Raw genomic sequence first — 22276 nt, 5'->3', positions numbered from 1 at the left:
AGATTTGGAAAGCCTGCCTTTTCTGCGGCTGAGATCAACTGACGTTGAGTAATTCGGGAGTATCTCTTTAAACGAGCGTCTACGAGGCTCTACCCCGCTTCCTCCACCCTCCCTACCAGCGTCGGGCAACCGGCGATGAGCGACAGCGAAGAGTACGCGAGGGCCTGCGTAAAGGGCCCCGCCTTGGCCAGCGCCTTTAAGAGGGAAGTGGGACGTGATCAGGCCCCACCTCGCGCTCCCTTTTCGTTCACACCTGCTTGTAGGAAGGGGAGGGTGTCAGCCACCGAACATTACAATATTAAGGGGGGGAGGAAGCTATCGCGTGGCTTTTATATTTAGTCACGCGCATGCGGGTTGAGGGTACACCGCTGCAGGGATTTCCTCGTCCAAAATGGCTGCCGCGATGGATGTTGATACTCCAAGTGGGACAAACAGTGGTGCCGGTAAAAAGCGCTTTGAAGTAAAGAAGGTGAGAAAAGGGAAAGCGATTTGACCTGTAATGGTAACGAAGCCGAACGGACTAGAGAGGGTGTCGCTTCTTTATTATATGTGAATGGGCAGATGTTTAGATTAGGCAGCATCCTCCTGGACCGAGTTTGAGAAGGGGCTGTCATGCGTGGGAATGAGCCGCCAAGTGTTGCGTGGCTCCGTGCGAAAGGCTATGGGAAGAAGAGAGGGATGATACGAAAGTGAGGGACAAGTTTACCGGTGGACTAAACTAGTCACTAGGCTTTTTAAAGACGGCATTTCGATTACCAGCTCTCGTAGTTCTTTGATTTGGGATGCTTGCGGGGGGCGGGGGGACGGGACAGTCAGATCTGTGACCAAAAAAATACTGGATAAATGATACATCAGGGAATTGGCCCTTCTTGCTCCGTTCTAACGTCATACCAATCGGTCTTCCTAACCTACATGTATATGGCAATGTTTGTAAATATGAACATATTAATTTCCAATCAATATATGTCCTTATGACATAGTCCCACAACTTAGTTCACTAGAAATGAAAGTGTTAGGTGTGTATGAGACTACAGGTGATTTGTAAGGATACTTGTAGCTGTCACTGTGGTTGGCTAATTGGAGTAAAAGCTAAAGACAAAGATGTATATAGGACCATCTCCATGGAACAATAATTCTTCTGAAATTTCATAGTAAAGGAAAGTGAAATGCTTAAAAGTAATCTTTGCTAACAGAGACTGAAAGCAACTGCAGCAAAATTTAGTTATATTTACTTGAAATAACATTTTTTCAATTTTGAGTTACAAAACAATCTTTTCTAATTGGAGGGCACATTGAAGGAAAAAAGTCAAATTTAATTGCTATTAAAATGGATGTAACTAATGTGCGTTAAATTATTAAAACATTAAATATTACTATATTGTAGCTTTTAGCATATGTATTGAGTCAGACTGAGAAAAAGGTACTGGCTCAGCTTTAATGATCCACTGGTTATTGAAAATGTTTTTTTGTTTTATATTTCTTGTATGGGGTTCACATACACATACCTTATTTGATTTGGATTAACATGATGTATTAATATGGTAATTTGGAAACAGTAGTTTGAAACTTTAGCATGTAATCCATAGTTAAATCAAGTATGGCTTAATATGAAATATGAATAAGGCTTTGGGGTTTTTTTGTTAATGAGAACAATAGAATACATTTGTACAATAACACTAGTGGTTGGGAAAAATCACTGGGACTGAATGAAAAGTGTTAATAAAATAACTAGATACGATTGATTCTGTGTATTGCTGTTCAATAAAACATACTGAATAAAATATTGGGTCAGGGATGATGGAGGAAATAGGCAAAATTTATTTTTTGTAGATACTTATATGCACTTAAATGTCTCTTTTTATAGTGGAATGCAGTTGCTCTCTGGGCTTGGGACATCGTGGTTGACAACTGTGCAATATGCAGAAACCATATTATGGATCTCTGTGAGTACTTGTAGAGAGAATATATGTGTTTGTGCATTGCAAGTCCTATAATTACAGATGTGCAAAGACTAATAGAAAAGTCCAGTGACATAATGAAAAAATAACTTCAAATGGAAACTAGAAGAACCTTGTGAAGTGTGACATAAAGCCTTCTGTTAATTTACTGAAAATACTGGAGATCTGCTGTAATGGATTTCATAAATTCTGTCAAGATAACAATTTGATGCAGATTGTAGTAAAACATCTCTTCCTGTATCTTTTCTGTGTGATCAATTTTCCTTCCCTGCTTCAGAATATTGATAAGATTCTTGAAAAAAATATGCCCAGATTGTTTCACATAATATGGCATAAAAAAGCTAGCTGAAAGGAATGGCTAGATGCATCCAGGATTTGTTACTGTATCAGGAATCCAGAGATTATCTGTTTTAAATGGACATATATTGTATTTCCACTGCAGGAATACATACCTTATCTGGCAGTGCTTGTAGATTTACTGAAGGAGCATATCATCTTGGAGGCCAACACCATTCTTGGGCTGATACATCATATATGTTTTCCTTAGGGACAACCCTGGTACTCTAATGCTAACCTCAGATTTGTAATATTGCTATATACTCTGTACATCTTTCTTAAAGAGTAATCCAAAGATGAAATTTAGATCAAGAAGCCACAAATATATTACAACTAAGCTAAATGCATTATACTGTCTGCCAGTTGACTGCTGAGCCATTTATAAAATAGTGGTGTTAAATGTTAATGTGAAACTGTCTGTATGCATATCGCCATCCTTTTTACACTTAGGAAGGGATATCCAGCTTACTAGGATTGCAGATAAGAACTAACCAGTGATGCATATAAAAATATGAATGTCCCAGAACTTTGAAATAAGAATAGAAAACCTGTTTTTCTAGGTGAAAAACAAATTTGGGAGGAAATGGAAGAATAGATCATTTTTAAGGATTTGACAGATTATATCAACTTGGTTTGCTTATGAAACTATGAATAGAAAAATGAAAAAGGTTTATTCAAACGGTAATTATAAATACATTGATTGTGTTTACTTAAAATGCTTAATTTCTGTCAAACCAAAATATAAGCTGCTAAAATCTAACAAATGTAGTACCTCTTCATTTTTCGCTTTTTTGATTAGATGCTTCTAATGTTGAAAACAGAAAAACCATTTACAGAACAATAAAATAACCTTTCAAATTGACAGAAAACAGGAAAAAATGAGAAAGGGAAGAAACATGACCCTGAATATACATATTACCACATGAACAAGTATTGTGAGGATATTTTTGTGTTTCTAAATGGATTCATATAGATATACAGTGAAAACTAGATCTGTGCCTGTTTGTTTCAAATCTATCCTTTGGTGTTAAAATGGCCATATTATGTATATTCAACCAAATAAATGAAATTAAACCATTCTGCAACCGTATTCCAAATGTACATTTGTCTATGTTCATCACAGAAGGAAAGAGGTAAACATGATAAAACCTACCTTTGCTGGTATGACCCTGATTACTTCCTTTGAGAAAATGGGGATCTCAGATTAAAAGGGCTCTTCATTCTTAGGTTAGAAAAATCCTGGTGTATTTAGGTATCTAAAATCTGATTTTATGGTTTTTAGGAAATAGCTAGTTAAAGATTATATACATATACAGTCAGGTCCAGAAATATTGGGACATCAACACAATTCTAACATCTTTGGCTCTATACACCACCACAATGGATTTGGAATGAAACAAACACAATGTGCTTTAATAGCAGACTGTCAGCTTTAACTTGAGGGTATTTACATCCAACTCAGGTGAACGGTGTAGGAATTACAACAGTTAGCATATGTGCCTCCCACTTGGTAAGGGACCAATAGTAATGGGACAATTGGCTTCTCAGCTGTTCCATGACCAGGTGTGTGATATTCCATCATTACCCAATTACAATGTGCAGATAAAAGGCCCAGAGTTCATTTCAAGTGTGCTATTTGCATTTGGAATCTGTTGCTGTCAACTCTCAAGATGAGATCCAAAGAGCTGTCACTATCAGTGAAGCAAGCCATCATTAGGCTGAAGAAACAAAACAAACCCATCAGAGAGATAGCAAGAACATTAGGCGTTGCCAAAATAACTGTTTAGAACATTCTCAAAAAGAAGGAACGCACCAGTGAGCTCAGCAACACCAAAAGACCCAGGAGACCACGGAAAACAACTGTGGTGGATGACCGAAGAATTCTTTCCCTGGTGAAGAAAACACCCTTCACAACAGTTGGCCAGATCAAGAACACTCCAGGCGGTAGGTGTATGTGTGTCAAAGTCAACAATCAAGAGAAGACTTCACCAGAGTGAATACAGAGGGTTCACCAGATTAGAGTTTGCCAAATGACATCTAAAAAAGCCTTCACAGTTCTGGAACAACATCCTATGGACAGATGAGACCAAGATCAACTTGTACCAGAGTGATGGGAAGAGAAGAGTATGGAGAAGGAAAGGAACTGCTCATGATCCTAAGCATACCACCTCATCAGTGAAGCATGGTGGTGGTAGTGTCATGGCGTGGGCATGTATGGCTGCCAATGGAACTGTTTCTCTTGTATTTATTGATGATGTGACTGCTGACAAAAGCAGCAGGATGTAGTCTGACGTGTTTCGGGCAATATTATCTGCTCACATTCAGCCAAATGCTACAGAACTCATTGGACGGCGCTTCACAGTGCAGATAGACAATGACCCAAAGCATACTACAAAAGCAACCAAAGAGTTTATGAAGGGACAGAAGTGGAATGTTATGCAATGGCCAAGTCACTCACCTGACCTGAATCCCATTGAGCATGCATTTCACTTGCTGAAGACAAAACTGAAGGGAAAATGCCCCAAGAACAAGCAGGAACTGAAGATAGTTGCAGTAGAGGCCTGGCAGAGCATCACCAGGGATGAAACCCAGCGTCTGGTGATGTCTATGCATTCCAGACTTCAGGTTGTGATTGTCTGCAAAGGATTTGCAACCAAGTATTAAAAAGGGAAAGTTTGATTTATGATTATTATTCTGTCCCATTACTATTGGTCCCTTACCAAGTGGGAGGCACATATGCCAACTGTTGTAATTCCTACACCGTTCACCTGAGTTGGATGTAAATACCCTCAAATTAAAGCTGACAGTCTGCAGTTAAAACACATTGTGTTTGTTTCATTCCAAATCCATTGTGGTGGTGTATAGAGCCAAAGATGTTAGAATTGTGTCGATGTCCCAATATTTCTGGACCTGACTGTATATACATGATGCCCCAGGTATGGCACATTACAGCAATCTTAACTTTTTGATATTATCTACTGTCTCATTGTTCTGAAACCCCTATATAAAACTGGGCAGTAGAAATGGTATAAATAACATGGTTTTTAGAATATAAGTGGACTCTAGAATTTGGTTGCGAAATTTTCAACTCCATAAAATATTGCTACAAGATGCTACAAGTTTTTATTGGTTTAAAATTTACAATAATTGCTGAGAAAAATCAAATAGTAATTTGGAATTAAGTTGCTTCTAATGGAATCTAGTTCTCTTTCTCTTTTTCAGCTTAACTAGTGCCCTGAATGAATGGTTACTTGATAAAGGCTAGGAAATTAAAGCTACAAAAGTAAAATGGAATTCACAGTGGTTTATGACACAAATATTGTATTATAAATACTGTAGCTTGTTTTTAATAGCATTTGATTGTCCTTAAGAATCAGAATCATGGATTCAAAATGTAGTTAAATTTCAACTCTGCTTGTGAAGACCCATATGCAATCCTTAGTTTTCTGCCAAAGGCAGTTCATATTCTTCCTATGAACTATTTTGGTGAACATAATTTGCCAAAAATAAATTGATAATTTCATTTCATTTCATTTATTAAATTTATATACCGCCCTTCTCCCGAGGGACTCAGGGCGGTGAACAGGGCACATATAAATAGGAAATACAAAAATTAAAAGAGAATTAAATAATCACCCAGATAAAACAGTAACAATATAAAAACCCATTAAAAACCCTAACATCCCCCATCAGGCCAGGCCAGCTTGTTCAAATAAATGGGTCTTCAGACTGCGCCGGAAGGAGCGAAGGTCCGGTGCCGTCCGGAGCTCAACCGGCAGTTGGTTCCATAAAGCCGGAGCGCCCACAGAGAAGGCCCTCCCCCTGGGGGCCACCAGCCGACATTCTCTGACCGGAGGCACCCTGAGGAGGCCCTCTGTGGGAACGCACAGGGCGGAGGGAAGTTGACGCCGGCAGCAGGTGGTCCCCAAGGTACTCTGGAGACCATAACCAAAACCTTGAATCTCACCCGGAAGACAACTGGTAACCAATGCAGCTCGCGGAGCAAAGGTGTAACATGGGAGTACCGGGAAACTCCCAAGACAACTCTCGCGGCCGCATTCTGTACCAGTTGGAGCCTCCGAGTGGTCTTCAAGGGGAGCCCCATGTAAAGAGCATTGCAGTAGTCCAGGCGAGAGGTCACGAGCGCATGAGTGACCGTACACAGGGCATCCCGGTCCAGATAGGGCCGCAACTGGCGCACCAGGCGAACCTGGGCGAAAGCCTCCCCTAGTCACGGCTACTATATGGTCTTCCAGGGTAAGCCGTGAATCTAGGAGGACTCCCAAGTTGCGAGCCCTATCCACGGGGGGTAAAAACTCACCCCCCATAGAAAGAGGTGGAATATTTTGAATGTCCCGGGATGCCGGAATGTACAACTACTCATTCTTGTCAGGGTTGAACTGAAGTCTGTTCCTCCCCATCCAGACCCGAACCGCCTCCAGGCAACGGGACATCACGTCGAGGGCATCACTGGGGTGGTTTGGGGTCGAAATGAAAAGCTGGGTATCATCGGCGTACTGATGATATCCAACTCCAAAACCACGAATGATCTCACCCAGCGGTTTCATATAGATGTTGAACAGGAGAGGCGAGAGGACCGACCCCTGAGGAACTCCACAAACGAGAGCCCTTGGGGTTGACCTCTGCCCTCCTGCCAACACCGACTGCGAGCGTCCCAGGAGATAGGAGGAGAACCACTGAAGAACTGTGCCTCCCACTCCCAATCCCCTGACACGCTGCAGCAGGATACCATGGTCGATGGTATTGAAAGCCGCCGAGAGGTCTAATAGGACTAGGACAGAGGAATGTCCTCTGTTCCGGGCCCTCCAGAGATCATTCACCAGAGCGACCAATGCCGTCTCCGTGCTGTACCCGGGCCTGAAACCCAATTGGGACGGGTCTAGATAATCCGCTTCATCCAGAACCAGGGGGAGCTGATGCGCCACCACATTCTCAACAACCTTCGCAAGAAAGCGAAGGTTGGAGACCGGACGAAAGATAATCCCAATTTGCCTTGAGCACCATTTCTGAATTTTGAGATTTGCAGTAAATAACCATTCAAAATTCAAATTAATGATTCAAATTAATAAATTTCCTTTGCCATTTGCAAAAAAAAATCATTGAGTCTGAAATATTGTTATTCCTCTTGATTCGTTTTCTTTTTACTTATTTTATCTATTTTTAATGTCTTGATATTAAATTTATTGTAAACTGTTAAGAGATTTCAATAGCAAGTATACCACATTAAATAAATAGAATTCGTTTAAATTACATTAGCTAAATGTAGATAGCATAATTATGCCAGTGTTTTTACTAATTTTCCCTTTCTGTCACATTGCAAATTATTATTTGATGGCAGTATTTGAAGGCATTTAGGGCTGCACTCAGCCTTTGGAGAGCTATCAGTTACACATCCATGAAGTATATTCTAGTAGAAGGAATATTTTTATGCCCAGCCCCCCCCCCTTTCGGGGGGGGCTTTAAGACTCATTCCAGTCATGCATGGACACATTAGTCCATGTCACTATGATTATGAAAATCAAGGTTGTATGCTTGGTCTGTTGGCTTCTATAGCTTCTTATGATGTAATGAAAATAAATGGAGAAATTGTCTATTATGTCTTATTAAGCCTTTTTTGTTACTCATGCAATATAGCTGTCTCATTTCTCCAGTCCCACATTTAGCAGAGAACATACTTGTTGTCACAGGTTCTTGTTTCAGCTATTCAAATAAATAGCTATGAATCCTAACATTAATGTTGTTCTTGTTCTTGCAGGTATAGAATGCCAAGCTAACCAAGCATCAGCTACCTCTGAAGAATGCACTGTTGCGTGGGGTGTTTGTAATGTAAGGAATCTATTTTTATACTATTTAAATACATTTATTATTCGAATTACTAATAATTATTTCCAGTAATAAAAAGATTACAAAGTCTTAAGCAAAATATGTACAACCAGCTTCTAAATTTGGAGGAATGCAGTGAACCTAATAGCATTCTCCTTTGTAACATAATTGAAACTTGTTTACTCTATTGTATTTAGTTGAAACTATTGTATTTATTTACTATTTTTTTTATGCTGCCCATCTCATTGATATAGTGACTCTGGGCAGCTTACAATAAAAAGGTAAAAAACATAATACAAAGCAATTAAAATTAAAAGGATTAAATAGAAAGCTAAAAGCTGAGAGGATGGGTCACATAGAGGGTGGAGATCTATATATCAGGCTTTGCCTTGTAATTCCTGGTGATAATTTTTACCCCGAATATGCTGCTGATCTCATCATCCTCTGAAGCAATTCTACAAAGTAAAAATAGAAATAAAAAAGTTTACAGCATGCTATTTTCATAACTTTCCCCCCCCCTTTTTTTTTTAGCATGCTTTCCATTTTCATTGCATTTCCCGCTGGCTTAAGACTCGACAGGTATGCCCATTAGATAATCGAGAATGGGAGTTTCAGAAGTAAGTATCATACACTTGCCTAAATAACGGAAATATTGTTAACCACAGCATATATCTAATTTCAGCTAGGTGTTTTGATTATAGGTAGAGTTACATTAAGAGTGTTTTGGCAAGCTGAAATTGGCACTTCCATCTGCTTTAAAGGGATGTAGATGAAGTACAACATTACCACATTTGCTTAAAGGGAAAATGCATGAGCATGTATGAATTAACCCTTTAGGCAGCAAAAAATTGTCATTGATAAAAGTATAGCATATACTTGTATGCAGATATTCAAGATTGCACATATATTTCATTACATAAGTAGAATGATTGAGTACAAGTCCTCAGGTTAAAAATTCCCTGGTTTAAGAATAACCCACAGTTAAGAATGGAGCCTACTGCAGCAAAATTTGAGTTAAATATACAGTGATTCAAGTTAAATAATGGTTCAAGTGCATTATACAATATTACCTATACAATAATATTGTTCCAGCTTACATACAAATTTAACTTAAGGGTAAAACTTGGGAACGGTAGAGCTTAAAATAGAATCCTGTACTCAGGATTAAGCATTTTTGGAAATAAAGTTAGTTAATCTAATGTCTATTAAGATACCAATAACAGTATAAAGTATATTTGTAAACTTAATTTGATAAATACAGATTTGGAACCAAAGAATGGGGCAGATTTGCAACTACATTAGTAACATTTATGGCCAAATGACTGTTAAATCTGATAAAGTATCAGTGTTTATTTATTGTAATAAGCAGCAATACAATCTCTGTAACATTGAGAGATTTCTGTTGACCTTAATTAATATATAAAGAATAAAATCGCAGCATCATAAACAAAAGAGTCAATAGAACTTCAGAGCAAGGTGATAATATTGCTTAAGATTCACAGAGATTTTGAACATTCTGTGTCATGTAATGTAAAGTGTGCAATACATTTCATATCAACTGTGCCCATCAGTTAAATATGGTATAAGCATGACGTTTCATTCCTTTTTAAATGGCAGAACTGGCAGCTTGTGCAAAACAGCCATTAACAAGCAGTGTAATTTTCTTACCAACCAGAAGTGATTTACTTACACTTTCTTGTACGTTTTTTCAAAACCAATTTAGCTAACTTTCCTGCTATTTCCTATTGTTCTCCAATCCAAGTACTAACCAAATAATGCACAGGCCAGGTTATTTGCAGGAAATCCCTGAGAATATCTGCCCATCCCACTTTGTTAGATATGCGCACTCCAGGTCCCCTTCCCTTAAATGTTGTCATCTGATGGGACTTCAGAGACATGTCTTTTTTCTGGCTGCCCCAGCCCTTTGGAGTAGACCCCCCATCTGAAATCTGAGGGATCTTACCCTTTTAACTTTCTGTTAGTCCATGGAGACTGACTTTTCCTTTATGCTAGGATGGGAGTTTTGTTGGGAAGCTGTTTGGCCTGGTGCCAGAAGGAGGGGTGTGTGTGTTTGTGTGTGTGTGTGTGCGTGCGTGCGCGTGCGCACGCATGCATATATACACACACATGTATATATGTATTATTTTCAATGGATTATTTTGAACCAATTAGAATCGTTACATGAGATAAGCAGTTCTATAAATAAATAAATTTATCCCTGCCATAAATTATAAAGCTAAATAATTTTTTTGTAGCTTAGAAAAATGATTGTATTCTGACATAATTGCTGGTTAGTCCTAAAAGGAAAATACTTTTTTTTCTAGGTATGGACATTAGCAGGAGAGCCAAGATCCCCACGTTTATTCTGTCTTAACTTAAGCCTTTCACAGTGCAAGTGGGCTGATTTTGTTATGCCATTTTTGTTTTTTCTTAATGCAGTCATTGTGAGTAATAATAAACCTTTTTGGTCTCCTGTTTGAGTTGCTTCTTGAATTTTCATAACTTTAATTATTTTAGTCATCAATTCCTTGCAATTACATATTCTGAATAATTATTTACACATAATCCATAATTTGCATACAGTTGACTAATGCAACCTATAAAAAGCACATGGTCAAAAACCCTTGTGTAAACAAATGAAGCTGTCATCAAATCATAACACTTAAAACTTGTAGAGATCAGCAATAAGAAGCCACTTTTCCATTTCTTACAAAAGGTAAGTATACTAGAACATGTTTCATGATCTACAACAGCAAAACCTATGCTAAATTAACTACATCATTCCTATGGGGAATTAGAGAAGTCCAGTAAGGTAGGTTTTTCTAAGTTAAGACAAGATGCTCATATAACAAGTAAAGAAAACTGGTAATTTCAATAAGCAATGAGCAATTCAGCTTGAATCTGATCGTGGGTTTTTCTGATTTCAGAAATAAATCCAGATTTATAACAGTAATGTTCATACATTAAAAAGAGCCTTGGTGGAGCAGTGGGCTAATGCCTCCTTAAGTAACACCAGCTGCCTGCAATTAGTGCAGGTTCGCATCCCACCAGGCTCAAGGTTGACTCAGCCTTCCATCCTTCCGAGGTAGGTAAAATGAGGACCCAGATTGTTGGGGGCAATTAAGCTGACTTTGTAATACTGCCGCTGGGGTGTGTGTGAAAGCCCTAATAAGCAGGCATATACATAGAATGAAGGCTACTGCTAAGCTTGTAAGCCGCCCTGAGTCTTCGGAGAAGGGCGGGATATAAATGGAATTAAAATAAAATAAAAATACTGCCAAAAGATGATACAAAACTGATCAGAAGTTTATAATTTTTCACAACTTCTCAATACCCCTACAAATGCATATATAGCCTGGTTGTAGGAATTTTTAAACAATTTTTAAGCAAATAGTATAGTGGCATGTAATATCTCACAGACTGGTGAATATAAAATATTTTAATTATTCTGATCCACAGGTATCCAGACTGGTGCAGAGCAAAATGTTTGCAGGGCAGAAATTTTAGTAACATTATTTGTTCTTGTCCTATATATGCAGAGAATAAGAAAGCACTCAAAAGCTTCTAAACACATTTTAAGGCATATTTTATACAAATTTGTATAATTGAGTCTTAAATGTTCATGAATCTCTAATAAAAATAGTTTCATTTGACAATTAAAGGGGGGGAGGTGCTTGGGGAGGGGAAGGGTGGATGAATCCAAAAGGGATGAAATCCAATCCCTTATACTTTCAGTTCTTCCAGTATCACCCCTATGCACAACATCTTTTCTCAGGGTCTTCCTTCGGCTTTGGATAGGCAGTTGTTGCTTTATTGGTTGTTCCTATTAACACCAAAGAGGGACGCGGTGGCTCAGTGGGTTAGGACGCTGAGCTTGTCGATCAGAAGGTCGGCAGTTTGGCGGGTCGAATCCCGAGTGCCGCGTAACAGAGTGAGCGCCTGTTACTCGTCCCAGCTTCTGCCAACCTAGCAGTTCGAAAGCACGAAAAAATGCAAGTAGAAAAATAGGGACCACTCCGGTGGGAAGGTAACAGCGTTCCGTGCGCCTTTGGTGTCTAGTCATGCCGGCCACATGACCACAGAGACGTCCTTGGACAAGCGCTAGCTCTTCGGCTTTGAAACGGAGATGAGCACCGGCCCCTAGAGTCGGAAACGACTAGCACGCATGTGCAGGGGAACCTTTACCTTTACCTTATTAACACCAAATGAACTATGAATTATCCAGTAAGTAGTAGTTTAGAGTGCCTCAACCTTTTCTGTTATCACATACATATTTTGTCATAATATCAAGTAATGCTAAGCATAAATTAACAGAGAAAGTATGCAGTGTACCTTTTTTCTAGGAAAAATTCAAGAAGTTTGGATATAAACTAGATAGTTCTTTATAAAAGGAGACATTCTGTAGCTGATGCCACATTGAAAATACTCTCTTACTAATATTCGTGCAAATGAATTGGATACCCAAAATTGTGAGGTTTGAATGAGTAGCAATGGGAGAGGAAGACCTATGAGATAAGCTGATCCCAAGGTTTTAAATACAAATAGAAGCATTTTAAATTAAAGTCTACAAATAGATTGGAGTCCTATAAATTAGTAAAATACTACAATAATGTTCAAGCTTTGTTTTTAACAAGCTGCAACTTCTGAACTATTTTTAAAGATAATTCAGAGCACATCTTGTAATAGTTTAAATGGGAGGTTATTAGAATTAAAAATATTATATTAGCCTTTAATTATGTTACATTCAAAAGGATGTGAAATCTTTGGTTTCTTCCAGAGCTTAGTTATTTGCTTGTAAATGTTTCGTTACCCAAGTTGGTAACATCATCAGTGCTAGTGAGTATGAGATTTACTCCCTGCTTATATATAGTATCTTACCCTGCTAGTGTTGGTGAGGGTGTTTCTTTTTCTTGGTAGTGTCTATCTGGGTTTTGGCTGCTGGAGAGGGTTTTCTGGTCTTTTTGTTTCCTTCTTAACTTTTATTGTCTTTTGAATGGTATAAATATGGTTTATTTCTGTGCATCTGTTGATGGCTGATTTATCTGAATGTCAAACTTCTAGCTTTTCTGGATTTGGCAGGTACTAGGATGCTTACAGTTTATTAGCTGAAATTGTGGCAGAGTCCATGTGTTATAAGCTTAAGGAGATTTCATTGTGTCTTTTTACTGCTGGTTGGTATTCATGGATGTACTTTGCTAGTCTTCTGCCTATTTGTCCTACAGGCCAGCTGTTACAGCCCTTACACTGCTTAGTATGTTGTAGATGACTCCTGTTTTTTTGTTCTTGGGGTCTTTTGGTTTACTTAATATGTTTTGGAGATCTTTATTTGATTTGTGTGTTACAATGAAGCTATGTGGTTGTAGTAGTCTGTTGATTGTCTCTGAGATGTTTTTGATGAGTGGCAATGTTACCATTTTGATAGCTTTGTTGGTTGTGCTTGTAGTGAGTTGTGGACAAGCACTTTTTGATAAAGTTAAACTCCTCTTTCCCATACTGTACTACTTTTCAGATATGGGACAGAATTCGTGAAGCTTTTTTAAAAAAATTAAGTCACAAATGGCAATAATTAATCACATTAAGACACTAGCTAAGTTTGACTCATCAGTTTAAAGTTTTTCTTTCACAAACTTTCATAAAGTTAAATCAATTTTATGAATACATTATTCGCCTGCTCAGTCTAACATTTACAGTACATAATAGAAGAGGCATTTGTGGGGGTAGGGTAGGGTGGAATTACTGTAACAGAAAAATAAAGAATTGGAAGGGACCTTAGAGGTCTTCTAATCCAACCCCCTGCTCAGGCGGGAAACCCTATGCCATTTCAGACAAATGTTTCTCCAATTTCTTCTTTAAAACTTCCAGTGTTGGAGCACTCACAACTTCTGGAGACAAGTTCTTCCACTGATTAATTGTTCTAACTGTCAGGAAATTTCTCCTTAGTTCTAGGTAGCTTCTTTCTACCCATTGCCTCTTGTCCTACCCTCAGGTCCTTTGGAAAATAGGTTGACTCAATCTTCTTTGTGGCAACTCCTTAGATATTGGAACACTGCTATCATGTCACCCTTAAGATCTCTTCATAGGATCTCCACTCTCTTAATCTTTATACTTGACTTAAGTATAGCAATATCTTAGTGATAAAGCTCCACCCAGGCACGTAGCTTTTCTTTAGAAATGAAATATCACCTCATCTGAAATTTGGATGGAGTGAAAAAGCAGATTTTCCCAGTCTGATGGAGCATAAAGATAAACTGGCTTAGACATTTTTGGATTGTGTGATTATTGCTAGAGCAAACCTAACAGTGGCATAACAGAAATGAAATGTTTTTATTTTATTAAAAAAAACTATGTAAGGCATAGATCTATAGACCAAAACTAATAATCATGCAGTTGTAAACAGATACAAGAGCAAAAATAAGTACAATATCTACAACTGAGCAAAACAGCACTGAAAAAATAAAATAACCCTGACATATTTTTTCTGCCCCTTTTATCTCATTGGTTCCATTTCTGCTACGGCTTTTAAGAGCCTGTATCTTAGGTCCAATAAGGAAAAAATGTGTTTATGTATCCTTTGAGACATTCCACGTACTGTGAATTGTTTCTAAGAATTTAATAAAACACCTGTTAAAAATTACTATAAAATATAAAAAATAAAGTGGAGAAAAGAAACAATACCATCGACTTTTTCAATACTTGTACTTCTATTTATTATTGATATTGTTACTTATTTCTCACTTTGAAAGATGAGTATCTTAAAAGGTGAATTAGAAATAATTGTAATAAAAGAATAGATTTTTAGAATTGTATGCTGAAAAAACCCCACCTTTAGTGTAGAATTAAATGGTTAACTAACTAATCCAACAAAACATTAAATATAAATGGATTGAATAATATCACTGCTTCCCATTTTTAATTCCAAACTGATTAACAACTTTGGAGTTGCTGGCCTTGGGTGAGTTGCCAGATTATGGCCATTCTTCCTCAAGGGCTGGAAACCTTCTATTCAGGACAGTCCCTTAGCACAGGGGTGTCAAACTCAATTTCATTGAGGGCCGCATCAGCATTGTGGTTGCCCTCAGGGGACTGGGTGTGTGTGGCCAGGGTGGGCGTGGCCTATTGGGTGGGCGTGGCTAGAGTGTGTATGGCCTACTGGGTGGGCATGGCCAGCTCTACATCGTTCGCATCAAGGGTGCCTATGGGGGCCTGGGCAGGAGTGGGAGAGATCTGAGGGTCTCTGACAGAAGGAGGGTCTCTGGGCCAGGGCCAAGGCAGTGGGGGCCGTTCCCTCACTGTTTCCAGGATGGCTTCGCGGGCCACATGAAACCACTTCACGGGCCGGATCTGGCCCCCGGGCCTTATGTGTGACATGGAAGGATACTCTCCTTCCATTTTTAAGATCCTCCCTTTTTATTTATTCGATCTGGGTCTGTTTTTGCTGTATTACCCAATTTTACCATGGTTTTGAGGTACTCCAGCACGGTTTTACTCGCTCTCAGGGGTGCCCCCCCATCCTGGGAGCGACCCGCCTTACCTTTTAATTTGCCTCTTGATGACGGGTCCGACTGTTGGGACCCTGAGAGATGGCCGGGCAGAAACATGGGCCTAAGATATAAATTTAATAAGACGCCCCTGATTACTTTTTTAGCCAAATTTTTTGTAGGGTTAGGGAGGGGGGAGGGTTGTGGTTGGTTGGAGAGGGGGGGGCAATCCACCAACTGCTGTTCAGACCAGGCCTAGGATAGATCGCGTTGAGGGGGAGCCGGGGTCGGTCATCTCTGGAGCTCCGGAGTGGGTCATGGGATTGCCAATTCCCACGACGATAGGGAATGGCAGCAGGTGTAAGATCAGAGGGCCGTATCGGTCTCCGGGAGGGCCTCTCCGCTACCTACAAGCGGTGAGGCGCTCCGACCCTCTGCCTTCGACCCAAGGTTCTGGGAGCGGGGATGTGCAGCCACCTGAGCTCCGACTGGTGTACTTGAATGCCAGGTCCGTTGCTAATAAGGCTCCCCTCGTCCGGGATCTAGTCGAGGGTGAGCAAGCGGACCTGGCTTGCATCACGGAAACCTGGTTGGGCCCAGAGGGTGGTATCCCCCTGGTTGATCTTTGCCCACCAGGCTTCCGGGTGCTACACCGGTCTCGGACTCAGGGTAGGGGTGGGGGAGTGGCTGTGGTTATGAGGGAGACCTTATGTCCGCAGGAGGCCACCGTTCCTCAGATAGTCGGGTGTGAATCTCTCTTATTGAGGTTTGGTCCTAGGGCGCAGTTGGGCTTGCTGCTCGCGTACCTTTCGCCTAGTCGCGTAGCAGCAGCCCTGCCTGAGCTTCTCGATATCCTCTCAGGGCTGGTGATTGAGTTTCCCAAACTTATGGTTCTGGGAGACTTCAATCTACCATCCCTGGGAGGAGCATCTGAGTTAGCTCGGGAGTTCATGGCTTCCATGACAGCCATGGACCTGACGCAGGTAATTCATGGACCGACCCATGAGGGAGGCCACACCCTTGACTTGGTTTTCTTATCTGGTCGGTGGTTAGATGATCTTGGTGGGGGCTCCCCAATTGTTATGCCCCTGTCATGGACCGATCATCATCTCCTGCGGCTGGTCTTCCGTTTTGCCACTCCCCACCGTGGGGTTGCTGAGCCAACTAGATGGTTCCGCCCCAGGCGCTTAATGGACCCTGAGAGGTTTCAGGCAGCGCTGGGGTCCCCACCTGCCTCCTCAGCTCACAGCTCGGCAGATGCCTTAGTGGAAGCCTGGGAAAGGATGGCCACGGAGGCACTTGACCGAGTTGTACCCTTGCGGCCCCTGACCCGGCGCAGATCCCAATGGGCTCCATGGTTCTCCGCGGAGCTCCGGGAGATGAAGCATCGGAGACGGGGCCTACAGAGCGTTTGGAGGTCCAGCCGATCTGAATCCGACCGATTGCGACTAAGAACCCATATTAGGTCTTATCTCGCAGCGATGAGGGTAGCGAGATCTAACTACTACGCTGCCCTCATCGCGTCCGCAGATAATCGCCCGGCCGCCCTGTTTAGGGTGACCCGCTCCCTCCTTAACCAGGAGGTTAGTGGGGAACCCTTGCAGGGGCGTGCCGAGGAATTTAGTCAACATCTGTCAGACAAAATCGCTCGGATTCGGACCGGTTTGGACTCCGACTGGGCAGTATCGGACGATCAGGACACGAGCGATCTTGTCAATGTCACCTGGGAGGAGCTCGATCCTGTGACTCCGGAGGAAGTAGACAGGATCATGGGGAGGCTGAGCTCCACCACATGTTTATTGGACCCGTGCCCTTCCTGGCTGGTTTATGCAGCCCGGGAGGGGACACGAGGCTGGTTCCAGGCGGTTATATCTGCTTCTTTGAGTGAGGGTAGTTTTCCCACCGCCTTGAAAGAGGCGGTGGTGAGACCTCTCCTCAAGAAGCCTGCCTTGGACCCGGCTGTTTTGAATAACTTTCGTCCGGTCTCCAACCTTCGCTTTCTTGCAAAGGTTGTTGAGAGTGTGGTGGCGCATCAGCTCCCTCTGGTCCTGGATGAAGCGGATTATCTAGACCCGTACCAATCGGGCTTCAGACCCGGGTACAGCACGGAGACGGCATTGGTCGCGCTGGTGAATGATCTCTGGAGGGCTCGGGACAGAGGATACTCCTCTGTTCTAGTCCTATTAGACCTCTCAGCGGCTTTCGATACCATCGACCATGGTATCTTGCTGCGGCATCTCAGGGGATTGGGAGTGGGAGGCACGGTTTTTCAGTGGTTCTCCTCCTATCTCCTGGGACGCTCGCAGTCGGTGTTGGCAGGGGGGCAGAGGTCGACTGCGAGGCCTCTCGCTTGTGGAGTCCCTCAGGGGTCGGTCCTCTCGCCCCTTCTGTTCAACATCTACATGAAACCGCTGGGTGAGATCATTCGTGGTTTTGGAGTTGGGTATCATCAGTATGCTGATGATACCCAACTATTCATTTCGACCCCAAACCACCCCAGTGATGCCCTCGACGTGATGTCCCGGTGCCTGGAGGCGGTCCGGGTCTGGATGGGGAGGAACAGGCTTCGTCTCAACCCTGACAAGACGGAGTGGCTGTGCGTACCGGCATCTCGGGATATTCAGGATATCCCACCCCTCATTATGGGGGGTGAGTCATTACCTCCTGTAGATAGGGCTCGCAACTTGGGAGTCCTCCTAGACTCACAACTCTCCTTAGAAGATCATATTGTAGCTGTGACTAGGGGGGCGTTCGCCCAGGTTTGCCTGGTGCGCCAGTTGCTGCCCTATCTAGACCGGGATGCCTTGCGCACGGTCACTCATGCGCTCGTGACCTCTCGTCTTGATTACTGCAACGCTCTCTACATGGGGCTACCCTTGAAGACCACTCGGAGGCTCCAACTGGTACAGAATGCAGCCGCGAGAGTTGTATTGGGAGTTTCCCGATACTCCCGTGTCACACCTTTGCTCCGCGAGCTGCATTGGTTGCCAGTTGTCTTCCGGGTGAGGTTCAAGGTGTTGGTAATGACCTACAAAGCCCTTCATGGCATGGGTCCAGAATACCTTGGGGAGCACCTGCAGCCAGCGTCAACTTCCCTCCGCCCAGTACGCTCCCACAGAGAGGGCCTCCTCAGGGTGCCGCCGGTCAAAGAATGCCGACTGGTGGCCCCCAGGGGGAGAGCGTTCTCTGTGGGTGCACCGGATTTATGGAACCATCTTCCGGTTGAGCTCCGGATGGCGCCCGATCTCCGCTCCTTCCGGCGCGACCTTAAAACCCATCTCTTTAAACAAGCGGGCCTGGCCTGATGGGACGGGGTGGGATTTTTATTAATAACTTCAATTTTAAATTTGTATTATTTATGGGCATTGTTTAATCATGTTTTAATAATTTTAATTTTAATTTTTGTATCTAACTTTTATGTATTGCCCTGTTCACCGCCCTGAGTCTCTTGAGAGAAGGGCGGTATATAAATTAAATTAATAAATAATAAATAATAAATAAATAAATGTCTGCCTTAGCAGGTAATGGGCCTTTCCTTCAGTACCTCTCTGTGCTTCTAATGTCCTTTCCCTTCTACACACGCAAAGGAATGGAGAGATTGGCCCTCAACCAAAGAGTATATTTGTAGCTCAGGGTTGAACTGTGGGGTCCTTGGTGCTCTCTGAGCATGACTGTTTTCTTGAGACATTCTCGGTACCTAGTATGGTAATGAAACATCTGCAAGGAAACAACCTCAGAGAGCACCAAGGACCCCACAGATTGGTCTTCATTCAGCAGTCATCTTTTTGCTTTCAGGTGAGGACCTTGTGTGGTTGTGTTCACACAGTATACTTCTTTAGTTAATTATCCTTTTACTAATGATAAATTTTCTGAATTAGCAAGATACATTGAACCATATTATTTAGCACGCTGACTTAAAAGATTTTGGCTAGTTTCAGTGTGCTACACACTTTTTGAATTGACATGTCATGTACCCACAGCAGATATGTTCAAACAATGCATTTGAGCCACATTTCAGCAAACATGTTGCATGAGCACAGGCAGTACAGTAGTGCTTCTGCATGCAAACCCAGACAATTGGAATAACTGATCAAGCTAAATTTATTTTAATCAGAGATAAACATGCCATGAGAATTAATCATACAGAAATTCCTTTTCAGCATTAACTTTTAGTCATCCATCTGTCTTTTAGTAAGGGTTATTTTTAAGCTGCATTCACACAACTTGCTATATCATCAATCATTGTTAACAAACAATCTGTTCTAGGATATAGTGTGAATGGCGTTATGCTAAAGCATAATGTATATTTTTAACATAGCTATTATAAAAAATAAATGTGATTTTGATTTTTGGCATTTGAATAAGCTTTATAGGTAAACCCTTTATTAGCCAAATTCAAAGTAGGCAGTCATCAGTTAAATACACACAACCTTCAGAAATATTGATTTTACGTTTATATTAAACTGCAAAAATACTGACATCAGTAGATGATTTTATAACATTCCATGATTGTTAGTGCTCTAACTTTTGCAACTAATTCGCTCTGTTGCTATGGAGTAAAAGATATTTACTCAATCTATCCCTGTCTGCATTGCTGCAACATTTTATTACTTGCTGGTTCTTTCTTTACAAAAGTAGATAGTTTATTCGGTCTCCACAGGCTTAAAAATTAACTCATGCTGATATATTGGTTTCCATACACGTATGGTGATATGCATTTAACATTTCATGCTTTTCTTTTTTATATACAAAATGAAATCTCTATAATGGGGCAGAGTAGGAAAAAAATAAAATCCAAATTAAATTATATTTTTTGAAGAAAATAACTATATGTATGGTAACATAAATGAAAATTACAAACATTAAATAAAAAACCTCACACAATTTCAAATTGTGAAATATAGAAACCATGGAGAAAAAGCAAGGTTAACCTTTTTAAAAGGGGGTTTGACTAGAAAATTCTAAAGCTTGGGAAATGTCCTCCCACTGTGGTTTGCTTACCTATGGTTTATTGAACAAGCTGATGTGGCTGTGTATTAGCCAAATACTAGTAAGGAAGGGTTACCACCATCAGGCAGCATGGTTACCACCAAAGCCTTCCCCCAGCAGCTGAAGCAGGAGCTGCAAACCAGTGCATAATTTGGAGCTCACCGGAGAGAGCTAACCCTGAGGGAAGGGTTGGTGTGGAAGTGGGGACAGCTTGCAGCTACAAATTTTGCAGCATATCTACGATGCTAAGCAAGCTGGCCATTTTGGGTTCTTAAAAACTTTGCATCTTGCCAATCGCCAGTTCTGGTGGCCAAAGATGATAAAGGACATTGAGAGCTATGTGAAAAGCTGTGTAATTTGTACATCCAGCAAGAGACTGCCAGGGAAAAGCCCAGGGTAATTGCACCTGGTCAGACCCTGCACGGGATGCCCAAGCACATCATCTCTGACCGAGGGGTCCAGTTTACTACTAGGTTCTGGAAGGAGTTTGTGAGGATGGTGGGTCCTCCCAGGGGCTTAGTTTGGCTTTTCATCTGAATATGAACGGGGGCCACAAAATGAGCCAACGCAATAGTGGAGCAGTACCTGCGTTGTTATATCAACTATTGGCAAACTAACTGGGCAGGACTCCTGCTGTTTGTGGAAGTGGCATATAACAATGCAGTACACAGCAGCATTGGTTTCACCCCTTTCAGCTACCCATGGGGGTGGAGTTAGTGCCCATGACAGAATGCCCTTAGGAGCCTCCCTCCTCAGGCACCTGAACTGAGTGGGTAAATTTGTTCCAATATGTTTGGAGCGATGCAAAGAAAGCTTTAGCCAAAGCAACAGAGAGGCAGAAGAAACAGGCAGACAAAAAGCAAGCACCCCAAGGGACATTCCATATAAGCCCCCCTTCCTATTGTGAAAATCATAAACCTGGTGACAGTAGAACTCAAACTGCCTAAAATACTGAGTAAGGTACATCCAGTATTCCACTACAGCCTACTGAAACCATTTTGAGGCTCTACAATGAGACCAGTGGGGAAGGCAGTCCCCAATCCAGTAATTGGGGAGGAGACACACTATGAGGTCAAGCGGAAGTTACAATACCTAATTCAATGGAAAGGTTATCTCATCTCAGAGGCTAGATGGATAAAGACTCACAATGTGAAAGCAGATCGCTTAGTAGACCAATTCCATAAAAGCACCCCTGGAAGCTGAGGGCATTGCAACAGAAGTAATGGGTACTTAAGGTTTCAGGGTTCTCACCAAGTTTTAGGGGGTTCAGCCTGTCAAGCTTCAAAATTTCTTATTTTGTTTTAGCAGTTATTTCTTAGACTGCCAACAGACGCAGATGGGAGGGGTATGATTGGAATGTGTTTGGAGCAGCTTAGTCTGGGAAGCAAGGTCATGCTAGATTGTTGCTAGGAAATGAAACAGTTTTCTCATAACAATTATCTGGTGCTTAATTGGGGAATGTAACTTATACCGTCATGGGGAAGGGGAGTTCCTATACATTTAAGTTGCTATTCTGGCGCCAAAAGGCCAGAGCAGTTTTTCAACTCATTAGTGCCGGTATGCTTTGCCTAATAAAGTTTTTCATTAAAGATTAGAATGTCTCCAGGGTGCTTACTTCGTTGGGATCTCTAGCCGGAACTATGACAGTAAGATATGAGCCTTAGTTAACAA

General features: G+C 41.5%; 1 protein-coding gene across 1 annotated transcript; it reads left to right on the top strand.

Annotated features, from left to right (window-relative positions):
- The first annotated feature begins 309 nt into the window (after positions 1-309).
- On the top strand, positions 310-10611 carry RBX1 (ring-box 1). Its single transcript, XM_083365541.1, has 5 exons — positions 310-469; positions 1865-1943; positions 8071-8141; positions 8670-8755; positions 10463-10611. Exons 1-5 carry the CDS (start codon positions 392-394, stop codon positions 10473-10475), a joined length of 327 nt encoding a protein of 108 aa, XP_083221667.1. The 5' UTR covers positions 310-391; the 3' UTR covers positions 10476-10611.
- The last annotated feature ends 11665 nt before the right edge of the window (positions 10612-22276 follow it).

The sequence above is a fragment of the Vipera ursinii genome (assembly GCF_947247035.1).
Source record: "Vipera ursinii genome assembly, chromosome: 6".
Classification (NCBI taxonomy): domain Eukaryota; kingdom Metazoa; phylum Chordata; class Lepidosauria; order Squamata; family Viperidae; genus Vipera; species Vipera ursinii.
This window is presented reverse-complemented; position numbering and strand designations above follow the sequence as displayed.